Raw genomic sequence first — 15,208 nt, 5'->3', positions numbered from 1 at the left:
CTAAATTGTCGACGAGCTGCGCAGTCCATCTGCCCCTTAGCTTATTTTGCCAATAGAGTTGCTACTCGGTAAGGGTGCGTTGACGTTCTTCACGAGCAACTATCTCTCTTAAATTCTACTCTCTTCCGGCGGTAGATAGCTATACACTCCTTGACAATGAGGGCAACAAGGATCACTCCCGTGCTGCTTTGATTTGCTCGAAGAAACTCTTCTTCGAGTCGAGCATTAAACCAACGTATTCAACCGCTGGTGGTCTCTAGTCAACTCACCAATCGATATGGGACGCAGGGTCGGGATTCCCTTTCTGGTCAAGATGACTACTTCGGTTATTTCCAGCGCAACGCTAAAACCGTAAGCAGTCATCAATCCGCTTATCCGTCGCATCAATATGCGAATTCTGCTTTGCGCCTGTTCAACAGTACGTCCGGTAACAAGTGCCGTAACGTCGTCTGCATAACCAACCAGACGCGACTCTTCCGGCATATCGAGTCTCAGCAGACTATCGTAGAAAGCGTTCCAGAAGTCCTGCCCTAGGATGGATCCCTGTGCTACTCCCGACGTGATTTCCGTCCACCTCTGGCTCTCTAGCGTTTCATAGAGCAAGGAGTAGTCTTTCAGATAATCCCTCAATATCCACAAGAGATAGCTGGGCACGTGGAATGAGTTTTCTCATGTGCCTAGCACATCTGTCTATCTTACGAAATTGAAGGCATTTCTAACATCAAGCGTTATGAGAGGCACTATCCGTCTTGTGTGCCCTGGCTCGATGAACCGCATCTCCGACCTCCATAATAGCACTCACTGTAGATCTCCCTGATCTGAACCCGAACTGTCTTGGGGATAAGTCCCCAGCAGCGCGGACTGCTTCAGCGAGTCTACTCCTGATGAGTTTCTCGAGCACCTTCCTGGCCGTGTCAAGCATACACAGCAGTCGGTATGCACACGGAAGCTCCTTGTCTCCTTTACCCTTGCTGATCAGCGCAAGTCTGACCACCTTTCAGCGACATGGAAAAATGCCCTCCTTCAAGCAAGCGTTGAACGCCTCAAGCAGCAAATCTGACCGTTGACGGAACACCAGTTTGTAAATTTCCGCCGGAATGTCATTAGCTTTTCATAGTGAGAACCGCTTCTTCGAGCTTTCTCATTGTAAAAAGGGGACAATCCTCGACGCTTTTCGCGCAATTGACATCAACCCGTACAGGATGTCTCGGGAATAATTCCCGTACAATGCGGTACTTAGTATGCAGGGTTTCCGCAAAGCCCCAATTTTCCGGGTGACAAGCTTATAGCCAAGTCCCCACGGGTCCTCATTCATCTCGTTGAGAAGGTTCTGTCAGCCCCGAGCTTTGCTTTTATTTATTGCGCTGTGGAGTCTTCTTTTTAGTTGATCTATACTATCCCTTTATGACGCATGCCTCTCCGTTGACGTCTAAACGTTGTGCCAAGCAGTGGAGCCTATGACGCTAGTAAATAGAAGGCTTGTCGCAGCTGGGGCTCCTCCGGGGCATGAAAGCCTCACACGCTGTCGTTATCAGGTTCATCACTGAATTTAAAACGGTATAAGCTACGACGCTACCACCCCCGGAGCGTCATCCAGACGAACTTCCCGATGTTCACTCTCGCGACATTCCACAGGCAGAGGGAGCGTCGGGTTGGTGCTCGTTGGCAAGTAGCGTCAACCACTTCGAACGCGATGTACCGGTGATCACTTGCCGAGAAGTCTTCTAGCATTCGCCACCCGTTCACCAATGATGCCAAAGATTCCAACGCAAAAGTGATGTCAGAAGTGCTTCCTTCACAGCCTGGGCACGGAAACCTTAGCGTGGATCCGGTGTTTAAAACTACGAGCCCAATTCACGCCGCCATTTCCAGAATCAGTTTCCCTCTGGAGTCTGACTGAGGCATACCTCATTCAAGAGCCCTGACATTAAAATCACCGCCTACCAGGATTCGTCCCTACGTGCGCGAAACAAGGTCCTCCAGAGCATCAAGCCGGCGCCGAACGTCCGGGCAAGAACACGAAGTCGAATGTCGTCTCGAACCCAGATGGCAACGATGTCCGATAAGTCGAGATGCCAAGAAGCTGGGTCCTTGATTAGCACTAGATTAGCATTTACTTCCGCAGCGAACTATGCTAGCAACTGGTGAGCGGTTGCATTCTGGTGGGTGTTAACTTGTAAAATGCGGATCATGCCATTCGCGCCCTAGCCCTTTCCAGTTCCGTCCTAACGATTGAACACCGTCCCGAGTCCGCAGTGTGTACCACGCTCTCACCAGACGCGCCATGATCCCTGCAGAGAGCGCTACTCCCGCTTTCATTGAAGGTCTTCACTTGATGACCTACTTGGCCGCATCTCCAGCATACTGTCCTCCTGTTCAGTCCTTTGCAAGCTGCTGACGTGTGTCCATAGCCCAGACACCTGTACTACTTGGCGGGGACTATCAGCATTCGTACCCTGCATACTAATCATCCAATTTTGATTCTCCCACTGCTAAGGAGTTTCCTCACATATTGCTCGGGGACTTCCACCACGGCGAGTTTTTGGCCTCGAAACTTACAGAGGTGATACCTAACCGGGCATTGTTTACCTCTGGACATATACACTTCATCACCTCTTCCACTTCGACCCTTTCTGTAAGGCAATCAAGATCTCGGATTCCTAGAGAGCACATAGGCTTTAGGCTAGAAACAACAGCTTTCCCCCCCCCCCCCCCAATAACCCCTTGACCGCTACGCAGAACGTACTCTTGCTAGTCGTCTTCGGGCCCAGTTCGAGGAGGACTCCACCACTCCTCGTTTTCCGTTGTCTTCGGGTTTCATCCTGTAGCGGGTTTCATCAGGGACTTCCGCAAATGTCTTACATTCCGTCGGCTTAATGAGCAAAGCCGTCGGTCTAGTCTTCGTTTCCTCGTTTTTTCTGCTCCTGGCTTTTGGTTTGCAGCTTCCTCGCCATTGCACAGACGGTTATCTTGTAGCGTAGTCAGTTGTTTCCTTTTTTCCTTCTTCGCCCTCTCTTTTTTGGGCCCTGGAAACTATTTCGATAAAGTCTCCTTCAGGCACATCGTTCGCTTTCCGCTTTTTCCCCAATTCGCTTTACAGTGGACTATTTGCGATCCGTTTAGCGCAAGCAACGTTCTCAGCGGCGATTGCGGCTGTTTCTGCTCTCCAATTATCTTCCGCTGCTCTCCACGTTCGCCTATAGAAGGAAATGCGGTCCAATAATTCCTCCAGTTCCATCAGCCCGTTTTTGACGTTCCTCTACAGGAACGTCGACGTGCCGGTGTGGTCCCGGTGTAGTGGCATCCCGGTATTACATCAGGTATGTCAGCCCTCGCAGCCTTTTTCGCTGATCGCTGCGGCGAACGACGCATTTTTATGCTACGCCCAAACACACTCAGCTCTTCCTTCTTCCCTGTTATTTCGTCGATTTTTTTTGTTGGTTTATGTGTTCCCCATGGAAAATTCTTCACCACATCATGTGCAAGGGAGCGGGTCGCAATAGTCAGGAGCGGGGGTACCCTCGGGGACACAGTCTCTACCCCAGTTCCCTGAGGTCTGACCTACTTACTAGCTGATCCCAGAATTCACTACCGGACCAGAGTCCCGAAGGGGCTCCCAGTGTGTCCCGACGTATACCGGTCATTCGCGGTTCGCTCTTCACCGAGAGGCTTTCTCAAGGTTACTACCTAAGACGCAAGTATACTGCAGCTAGGGGGTCAAAACTACTTACTCGGGCACCTCGGGGACGTCATAACCCGTATCGTAAGCGACCCGTTAAAGGTCACTGACGACCCCTGAGGGAAAACTCATAGAAGATTGCCATATTTCAATTGATTTTTTCGAAAGGAATCTGGTTAAATGCTCAAAATGAATCTCTTAATAGAATTGTTTTTGCTGATAGTGGTGCTGCACTCATTAGATACCGGTTAACTGCTTTGAGAAAAAACTGCAAGTGAGACAAAGAAAAGCTATGGCAATTGGTCTTCTAGATTCGGAGGAGAGCTGGCAGCAATACCAGAAAAATCTGCCCGCCATGGAACCACGAAAGGTGTCTTAGACTGGAACATATTACAACAGCGGACCCGGCTAAGAAAAAGGCATATGATTTGTCCATTTTCTCCTGAAGTGTGTTCCCACTGCTGAGCAATTAACCAATACCCTGTCCCAATATAAGCCAGGAAAAAGATTAAAATCGGGTGGGGCGAACTTTATGGCACATCTGCATTTAAACATAGCCATACACCCACAAATCAAGGTAATGATCTGTGTACTCTACTACTGTAGAGTGAATGCAGTGCTCCAAACGCTTCAAGCTCCAGACCCAATTGGGACCCTGGAAAAGGGGCTAATAGAACTCCACAGCCAATAAAGCAAAATGAACAGAGTTTGCATGGGCTCGGGCGCCAAACAACATCTGCAAAAAGCTAAAGCTAATTTCACTGGTAACGATAAACTGACGGCGAAGGCTGTCAGAGATTGTCATCGAGCACCTCCTGGATGGGAAGAGAGAACAGATGGGATGTACCCCCTGCATTGATTCGTCCCAAATGATCCATGGGTTTCACATGAAAGAATACGAGGGCCAGGGTGGTGCCGTACGACAAAATTGTCAGGAGACCAGTTCCTCGCATCTTGCTACCAAAAATCCACATAGGTAAGTAAATTTTTTTAGGAATATGAGGGCGTCCTGAAGATGACGGACTCAGGACTCCCTCATATCCTTAATAAAAATGGGATCAGCCTAGGTCAGCTTAGGCCTGAAGTTACTAGGCGATTTTTTTACATAAATTAGTGAAGGAAGGATACCGGGCACACTGAAAGAAGACGCAACCTGCCATGACGTTGATTTGAAGGAGCGTGACTACTTCAGATGGAGTAATCGTTGTCGCGTGAAGTAGGTAATTTTTAAGCAATATTAGAAAGAAATAATTGAATTTTGACTTCTCAATACTTCAATAGCTGAATAAGGAAGATCCTCTAGGAAACGAGAGGTGATACCTGAAACCAAGGGCTAATCAAAACCCCAAGCCAAAGTGTGACTACCGTGCCGAGGGCTGAATGGTCACAAGGATTAAGATGTGTAAACGGTGAACTCTGGGTACCACGCGGTCCCAGTCCCCAACTAGTCTTGTCTCGGCAAAAAAGGGCTTTGCCGAGATCAACTTACATTCCCCGATAAAACTGATGCCATGCAGCTAATTATGAAGACAAAAAACAAAAGCCTTTTAAAAAATTAAAATTAAATTTCGATTGTGACGATCCAAAACCTAGTGAAGGGGCAACCGTAAGCTGATCGATGGAGAACCTAAGTCTAGAGTCAGATTCTCTACTTACTCAAGCGGGAACCAATCTAATTGGAACCCAATCATTAACAGACGAGCCGAAGCAAGCCCCTTCTATCAACACTCCTGACACCAGGCTCTAACCGGCGCCACCTGCTGAGGCTAAAATCTTGCCACCGGCCAAACCGTCTTCGGGCAAATCACAACCCACGGGCTGTGCCAGGGTTGAGGGGAAAGGATCGTTCGGGGCACCTGCGGCTAAGAGGAAACTGAAGCGACAGCGGTCCTCGGACGATCTGAACTCTTCGACACACAATGCAGCAAAGAAGGCTCGGCCGGCAACGACTAGGCCTTCTTTTGCAGCCAAGGCCATCGAAGCCGATGGATAGATCTTGTATACCGAATCTATTCCATTCGACTACGATACTGAGCAGTGTGAACAGCTTAGGAGGAAACTCCCCCTAGCAGTAAAGACTGCATCCTTGCAAGACATTAAGCTTTGCTTTGAGTCGCTACGTGTATACCGTAAAATGTTACGGCTAAACTTTTCCGGCAAAGACACGAACGAGTAGCTCAGGCAGTACCACTCCTCCCTCAACGATGTGTTGGAGGGTGCGCGAGTAACGCTAAAAAGGGTCTCTGAGCTGCCATCGTTTAAAAAGTACTTCCTCTGGCTTCCACAAAAAGAGCGTAATACTGCTGAGGTCCTGGAACAACTTGGTGTTTAGAATAACCTCAACACCTACACCTGGATGCCGCTAGGCAGCAAAACAAGAGAGAGCCGATAGGCCGGGAACTTTCCTTACAATCGACGTTAACCCAATGTTAAGAAGATTCGGGTACAATCGGGCTGACGATTCTACTACGGTCTGGGGACCGTCACGTTACAAGTGTCGGCTCCGAAAATCATTGAAGGGGAATTGCTGCCCTCGGCATCTTCATTTGAAACGTAGATGAGGTGCCACATTTCCCAAATAAATTGACAGCATTGTAAAAGGGCGACTGCACTTGTCAGCCATCGGATCAATAGCTGCAAGACATTTATATACCTCATAAAAGGACCGTGGATTGTTGGTGGGGTATTCAGGAGCCTAAACTTCCAACGTGCTGACCTATTGTATGCTAATAGGAGTGGTCTACCCCCCTCCTGCATGGTAGTCTCAAAGACTTCCAGGTTAATTTGATTAACGACCTATGTGATGGCGGCACCACATCGGCTAAACTAACCATAAAAAGTCAACGGGGAGATAAAGAGATACTATGGTGCTCTGCATATTTCCCCTACAAGAAGATGTTCCCAGTGGAACATTCATCATAGCTATCCAATATGCCGGAAGTAAAGGCATGGGGGTAATAGCAGAATGTGATGTCAACGTCCACCACATATGCTGGGGAAGTTGCAAAACCAATACAAGAGGATCGAGACTAGTGGAATATCTAGTAGGAACCAATCTGCAGATCCTTAATTTGGGTAATGAACCCACTTTCTTCAACGTGGTCAGACGAGAGATCATCGATATCACGTTGGCATCCCCTGACATTATGGCTCTGGTCGGAGATGGAGAGTATTAAACGATATCACACTCTCAGATCAGAGACGTATTGATTTCGTAATGGGCATAGATCCACCTGCACCCAGTCCATTTCGGAATACGCGGAAGACAGATTGGGCGACGTATAAAATAGAACTGAGCGCCCGAGTTATGATCCCTGAGAACCGCATCAAATCGATTGCTGGAATTGAGAAGACTACCCAGATGATCACAGCTAACATGAGAGAAGCTTTCGAAGAAAGCTGTCCACTCAAGACGCCAAGGTAGGGTAAAAGAAACTGGTGGAACTCGGATTTGGGTAAACAGAGAAGAACGACAAGGATGCTCCTCAATCGTACTCTGAAGTGTGGTTCAGCGATTGGCTGCAATCGCTATACAGAGACACAGAAAGTTCTAAAGAAGAGCATAAGATTGGCTAAACGATCATCATGGAGATGCTTTTGCGAAGAGACTAACTCTCATGAAGCAACCTCAAAGCTGAAGAGGATCTTGTTAAAAAACGTCGCCAGAAACTGGGTTATGTACGTTTACAGAACGGGAGGTACACAGAAAGCGATGAAGAAACGGCAAACCATCTGCTTGAAGTGCACTTCCCAGGCAGCATCCAAAATCTAATCTCGGGGGCAACAGGTGCATACAACCCTCAACCGAGAGACTGAAATCTTGGTTACAAAGTAGTATTTAACTCGTTCCATAGATACAAGTCTGCAGGTCCGAATAGCATTATTCCTACTCTAGTAACAAAGGGGGTGAATACCCTGGGTTTACACATTCGGAATATATACCGCGCTTGCCTAGCACATCCTTATATTCCAACCAGCTGGCGTGATGTGAAAGTGATATTTATACCTAAACCAGGGAAACCCACCTACACGGACGCAAAAAGCTTCCGGCTGATGAGTCTAACGTCTTTTCTACTAAAAGGACTAGCAAAACTAGTAGATGAGTTCATAAGGGATACACACATTCCTAAGTGCCTTCTTCATCATAGGCAACACGCCTACCAGAAAGACAAATCCCCGAAGACAGCACCCCATGAACTCACGGAAAAAATTGAAAAGGCGATGTTCGAAAAAGAGGGAGGGGTTCTCTTGTCGCTGTTATGACACCTGGTAATGGATACCCTGTTGTGAATCCTGGAGGACAAAAAAGTCTTCGCGCGAGCATTTGCGGACGACCTAGCTGAGAAAAGTTAGAAAGGAGCTTGGAATTCGCAACATGCAACCGTCAAATATGATGAAAATCGGTGAATATGGGGCTGCACGTCAGTCAGGAGTGTTTAGGTCATCAATACATTCAGATGTGCGTTACTTAGCCTCCACCCTCTTTGAATAATTTTTCATTGTTTAACAATAATTTTCTTGCCACTGTGTAACGTCAATCTAGCAAAATATTGAGGAAACACTCCTGTCTTTAGTCTCCTGAATCGAATAGTTTTGGGGTTGTGGCCTCTTTATTTATTATTTCGTCTTATGTCCTAAATAAAGGGTACCAAATATTATTTACCATACAATACCTCCAGAAAACGAGGGAATTCCAATATTACCGGTATTTCTACACCATGTTTACTTTTCACTCTTTTCATCACATTATAGCACACTTTTTCCGGGGATTCCCCAATTTTTTGAACATTTATGTATTTAGAATTAATTTTTAAGAAAAGGATTTATATAATTACATAGTGACATCTATTATATCAATTAAACTGCGAAACTGATGTGCCTCTGATTCGTTGCATGTGATCCACATATCGGTTCAAATTTCTACTAGACTACATATTGCAAGGAATCCGCACTTTTAATTGGGAATCAGTCTTAACATCCAGTCAGCTGTTTCTGTTATCATTCGTTTCGTGACGTCATAGTCCAAATTGTGCAGATGTTTGCTTCGTTGCCTCCATCGTAAAACGAATGACAGACGACAAACCACGGCAACCGTCAAATTTTTCCCGTCATGAGAGAGAAGGAAAGATGGCGACGTCTCGTAGCGTGAGTGCGTGGTGCTTGTTCGGGCCAAAACAATTTGTGTGAAAAGCAATGGATTCATTCGAAAAGTGCTCGTGAACTCCGTCAGACACAGGTGATCCCACGTCCAAGTGCGCGATCGACAAAAAAACTAAGTGCGCGGCTCGCTTCCTCTATTATGCTAAAAACGCGAATCAATCAATTCATCAACAACAAGGTGACAACCCGACCCCCGCCGCCCATTCAACTTCTTCAGCAATTGCAGCCGCCATCGAGTGGACAATTGCACGAAAAGAACTTGAAGATTACCCACGGTAAATCGCACGCGAGTGATCTATTTACGGCAGATTTCGAGATAAACGACGTTCGCATTGCGGCCAGGAATATATTGACCAAGGTAAGACTCGGGGTGAGGACGCTCCGCGGCTCGGCGGCCGTCGCGTGGGGCTGAGTGTCGGATCGGATCTCGGCAAGGTGGTCCACCTGCGTCCAGGGCTGGACCGGTTTTCGGTGGTGGTCGACTTTCCTTAATTTGGGTGCAACTGCAATTGTCGAGTGCGCTCTAATAGGGAAGTTGGGTGGAATGCTTGGTTCGAACTCGACCGAAAAGATCCTAATCTGAACTGAGCGCGGCGGCGGTGCTATTGCAAAATCGATAGACGCTGCCGTTCTTTTGGGTGATGTTATCTTTAGGCAGGTCGCCAATTGTTTCGCGTAGAACATTTGATAATCCTGCCCAATACTTTCAACACAAGAGTGATTCGGAAAATTTTGATTAACCCTAGAATGTATGGGATACGGAGCATTTTACATTCTAACAAAGTGTGATTGGTTATTCCGTGGTAACCATTAATGAGATATTCCAGATCCTATTATTACTGAATAACGTGAACATTCACTTGAATATTCCAATATATTTAATGATTGCCTGCAGGACCAGCTAGAATGTCCTCTTTCAAAATGCTTCGATTTAACTCTTGACTTCTACAATAGTCGGCACTTGGAAATATTTTTTTAAATATCGCATTTTCCTTCCTAAACGCTCGTATTCCGTGTACCCTATATGCTCATTGCATCCTGAAACTCGTTTGGAAGAGGAAGCAGATCATGCTGGTTCCTTGGTCTAATAATCCTACGCCACTCGCGAGGTAAGGCAATGTAGATAGTCCTTAATTTCGAAACACTTTCTTTGGTGGAAAACAAAAGGCATCCACCCACGAAAGTAGCCATCATCAAATTAACGAATATTGGCCGAAGCAAGGTTCCGAATCTTTGATAATATGGCGCAAGGGAAAATCATTGTAGGAAAGTGGATATAAATTTGATTATATGTTTGCCATTTACCCCTGAATGGGGCATTTCCCGAAGATTATGCTTAAGCACTCAGCTCGCTTCAGGACTTCCCGAGAAGCTTGTATACCTCTCCCAGTGTTCTGGGCGATCTTGGGAACTGTCCACTTTCTTGGCTGGGGACCTATGAATTGACATTTCCGCCTTCTGATTAATAATTCTACGGGTATCTGACCCGTGCGCTAACGAAGCATTTCATTTGAAATCTGTTCTAACTCTAGAACTAGACTGACTACGTATAAAGAAATTGATAAGAATCACACGAAGTTGACGTCCTCGACAACCCTACTTTCCGGCCTGAAGGTGTATTAATCAACCCAATTCGCGGGTAAACTTCGGGGCAACCCACCTGCCTCGCCGGGCTATATAACTGGATTCATGTTTACAGTCCGTCTGGGGCCTTCAATTTATCCGCGCTGGCTCAGCAACACCATGCCATCTATATCTCCGAAACTTGGCTGGACGATGTCATATTAAACTCCGAGCTCCCTGAAGGGTACTCCATTTTCCGTTGCGACAGGGACCGGGGTGCATCTCGTAAGTCCACCGGCGGGTCCTAATTGCAATAAAAGATACACTCCCCGCCGAACTCGTCTTCTCGTTTTCTGGCTTTCCTTTAGATTGTGTAGCTCTTCGCAGCTCCCCGCTCAGCTTCCTCCCGTTCATTGTGTCTTGTACATATGTACGTCCGCCGTGCTTGCCTTTCCCATTTGTAGGAAGAATTGTTTGACAGTTTGTCTGAACTCCTTATTGTCAGATTCCCTTCCCTCCCTTTCTTCCTTTGTGGAGATTTCAACCTCCCCATGGTCCACTGACCTAATCATCCTAGCCTTCCAACAACCTCTTTTTCCTTTATGGACACTTGCTCTGCCCTGAATTTCAATACCACCAAAAACTCCTTGGGCCGCACTCTCGATCTCTTCCTTTCCAACCTCCCCGAGCGCCACCTCTCTTTATTTCCTTGCACATCCTCGTATGTCAAAACTGAGCACCCGCGGTTGAATTTGAAGCGAAGCTCCCTCGTTCAAAACCCAAAACCAAGCGTAAATCCTCTAAGTTCAACTTCCGCAAAGCCAATTTTGACGGGCTGAGCTCAGCTTTAACGTCTTTCAACTGAGTACATATATTAAGCAACTCATCGTGTGATCAAGCTCTAAACACCTTTTACAATATCCTGTCCGATCTCCTCTTTTATATCCCTTCTTCCCCTCTCTGTCTACGTTCGTATCCAACTTGGTTCACAACGGAAATTCTTATTTCCATTCGCTTGAAACATACACTGCGAAAGAAGTTTCGGGCTTCTAAGAATGACGCCGACCTTGCTCACTTTAAGGCTACACGCTCTACTGTGAAGTCAATGGCCAGAAAAGCGCGTAAAAGGTACTTATTGAGCGTCGAAGCCGCCCTTGCCCGCGGTAACTTAAAACCCTTTTGATCTCAAGCTCGCAATTCCCGTAGTCGCACTCAATCTCTCCCTTCTAGCAGCTTCGCTGACTCCACTGCCAACTCCCCACAACAATCCTGCGACCTTCTCTTCCGTGTTTTCTCCCTCGAGCCCTCCACCCTCTACACCTCTTATAACTGCAGACTCCTCCGAATCTCTAGCCATTCCTCTTTTTACGCCTTCCTTGGTTGAGTTCCTCACTGGTAAACTTGATCCCAATGTCGGACCTGGCCCCAATGGGCTTCCTAATCTCTTCTTCCTTAACTGTAGAAAACGCTTTTCCCTCACCCTGAATATAATCTACAACAAAAGTCTAAATGAATGCTACTTTGCCCGTCTCTGTAAAGAGGCCCTTATCATCCCTACCCTCAAGAGCGGACACCCCCTTCTCTTGCTGTGATCTACCGCCCCATTTATCTTCTCTCCTCTTGCTCCAAAATCCTGGAAAAATACATTAGCGACTGGTTGACCACGCACTTCGGTCACCTCATTGTCAAAGAGCAGCATGATTTCGTGAAACATAGATCTGCGGCTTCAAACCTTCTAGTCTCTACCAAATATGTTGCTAAATGCTAGAATTCACGACATATATCGTTGACCATAACATTCTCCTCTCTAAACTTTCATTTCTAAACTTCCTTCCATCAGTCATCTCCTGGCTTTCCTCCTATCTCTCATACCGTTCCTGCAAAATTTCTTTTCATGGTTACTCATCTCGTTCTTTCTATCCATCCTCTGGTGTTCCCCAAGGCTCTATACCTGGCTCCCTACTCTTCCTGTTTTTTATCAATGACCTCGCCTCCATCCTCACCTGCCCGTATTTGCTTTACGCAGACGACCTTAAATTGTTTGTCTCTGTTTCGTCTCAGTTGGACTGTGCTCTCTTACAGTCAAACCTTCATAATTTAGTCCGCTGGTGTTCGGTCAAAAAGCTAACACTGAATGTCAACAAATGCCACTGGATGTGCTATTCATTTAAACCAACCCCAATATCCTTTTCCTATTGTCTCAGTGGACAACCCCTTTCACTACTGACCTCCATCAAAGACCTGGGTATAATATTCGACGACAAACTTCGTTTCACTTTCCACTTCGTTAACATCATCAATAGAGCTTCCAAAATGTCTGGTTTTATCCTACGTTCATCCTCCGACTTTACCTCCCCCTCCCTCCTTAACACTCTTTAATTCCCTTGTCAGAAACATCCTTGAATATTGCTGTGTAGTCTGGTCCCCCTTCCGCATCCGTGACTGCAGCGCTCTTGAAGTTGTACAACGCAAATTCATCCAGACCCTCTTTTACAAAAAGAGGCTTCCACGGGTTGATTATCCGTTACGACTCCGCACCCTCAATCTCCCCTCCCTAGAGCAACGCCGTATCTTCCTTGATATGTGTACTCTTTTCAAACTCTGCAATTGTCTGATGGACTGCTCCGCCAACTTGGATATTACTTTCCGTATCGCTTCGTCTCATAACACACGTAGTGCGGACATTTTTGATGTACCCTTCGCGGAGCTCGAGATTTACTTTCACTCTCCGATCCCGAGGCTATGCCGGTCCTACAACGCCCTACAACTTGGATCCTTTGACTCTATTTCCCTCTCTAGCTTTAAGCGTAATATAAGCCATTCACTTGCTCCTCCCTCTGAGGGCAATATGTAATAAAGAATTTGTTTTATGTGTATTGTCCTCATTAAATAAATAAATAGGCTGACGCTGACCAGATAAAGGTGCCTTCATCCAGATCGAGCAGGCGACGCGAGATCTTGGGCTGCACATCAATGAAGGCAAAACAAAATATGATATATGGTGGCAACGTCAGCACCGAAGACGAATCAACCAACAACATCAAACCGCACTGGTGAAACACGAAGAAGAATAAGGATAGGAGAATACAACTTTGAGACCGTTGACAATTTCTCCTATCTGGGGTCGAAAATCACAACCGATAACAGCTACGATGATGAAATCCGCGGGCGGGTCAGTTAACCCGTATGGATGAGGATGATCCCATCCGGAAAGTGTATAAGGGCAATATCTATGGTAGAAAAAGAAGACGAGGCAGACTCTGCCTAAGATGGAGCGATGGCGTAGGTCAGGACGCCAGACAGCTTTTAGGGATATCGAATTGGTGGACCTCGGCACAAAACCGGGATATCTGGAGTTCCTTATTAAGGCAGGCCTAGACCGGATACCGGTTGTTGCGCCGTTGATGATGATGAATTCTCTAGTATTTCTTTATCATAAGCCTTACCATAGTCTGGGCCTATACTGCTAATTCTTTTACACATTTATTCATGGAAAAATTAAATTTCAAAAAGTATTATTGTATCGTATCTACTTACGGAGACAAGCCGATGAGACAGACTTTTAACAAGCTTTCTACGTTTATTGTGGAAACTGTGACTAATAGGCCAACGTTGCTTTAATTAATGGGCCAATCAGTCATGTCGAAATATATTTATCTTTTCAAAAATAATACTACATAGTCAGTGGTATCAACATTGTCTGTTGGTATTAAACTGTTTTTTACTAGCCTAGAAATATTCCAAGCGAACTTGAAGAATTACATGCTGGTCAAACTCCTATTTGTACACATATACCTAGCATAGTATTGGGAACAATGGAGTTATTGAGTGTGGGAATAAATTTCCGCTCTCTTTCAGCCTAAGTTAAAATTAATTAAATAATAAAATATTATGTAAAGTATATACCATTGGAAGCGACAACGCGTTTTAAACTCAGAATATCATCCCCATCTAACCTCCCCATTTCCCAATCACCCCCTCCCATACACAAACATACAGACGTCACATCAGACGCCCCACATCCAACAATTCACAAATCCAATGCCTTTCTCATAATATCTTAATGCTCCCTTATAACCTTTTCCATCTAGCAAATTGCAGGACATATCTTTTTAGGAACGCTTAATGAGGTCCATGAAGGACTATTTAAACATATATAGAATTCCTCTCGAAAAGGAACGCTGTACTGGGCATGGACTGACCTCATCCAGCCTGAACCAAACATAGCCTATACGGCAAAAAACTTGCAAAGTAACATTTTGCCCTCTTATTCTTATATCTCCTTGTTGTCCGAGCGAAAATTGACAAGTCACAATCACCCTCCCTCCCCCAACCATCGACATACGTGATATTCACATATCTTTCTTCTGTTCTTTCTGTTCAAACTCGACCACACATTAAGCAAACTGAATAGATAGAACCCCACACACCACAAAATCCAGGATGGTTTCTCTTCTCAGAGCCCCCCTAGACTCACAAACAAGTCGGGAAACCGCAAGCTGGACGCTTCTGGCATGAAAGGTTTTGTGTATTTCTTTTATAAATACATTTGAGTGCGCATTTGTCCCATTAGTACACAGCACGTTATATATGCATATATTCTGTGAAAATATCCACTTTCAAGGCATATTGACGTTCAAAGTCTTGAATTTGCAAAGAAGCGACAAATTTAACCTATTATAACTTTGTTAGTAATTTTGCGATTTCCACCAAACTTGGTAGGATCATGGCCTATGTTATAACCTACATTACTGGAATTCCGTGGTGCTAGGATGAACTTAAGAGGGTTTTGCAGTGAATTACTAA

At 45.8% G+C, this 15,208-nt stretch overlaps 1 protein-coding gene across 2 annotated transcripts in view; it reads left to right on the top strand.

Moving 5' to 3' along the window:
• Nucleotides 1-8,645: 8,645 nt before the first annotated feature.
• LOC119654386 (MAGE-like protein 2) overlaps nucleotides 8,646-15,208 on the top strand; it is a 37,505-nt gene continuing 30,942 nt past the window's right edge. The window contains exon 1 of one of the 2 annotated variants that reach the window (XM_038059755.1): nucleotides 8,646-9,197. In XM_038059755.1, the coding sequence (XP_037915683.1) occupies nucleotides 8,979-9,197 (219 nt within the window). In that variant the 5' untranslated portion in view covers nucleotides 8,646-8,978. The remainder of the gene's footprint in view (nucleotides 9,198-15,208) is intronic. The other variant, XM_038059754.1, reaches the window with a different exon arrangement.

Source organism: Hermetia illucens, chromosome 4 (genome assembly GCF_905115235.1).
Source record: "Hermetia illucens chromosome 4, iHerIll2.2.curated.20191125, whole genome shotgun sequence".
In the NCBI taxonomy this organism is placed as follows: Eukaryota; Metazoa; Arthropoda; class Insecta; order Diptera; family Stratiomyidae; genus Hermetia; species Hermetia illucens.
The sequence above is the reverse complement of the archived record's forward strand: the minus strand, read 5'-3'. Positions and strand labels throughout refer to the sequence as shown.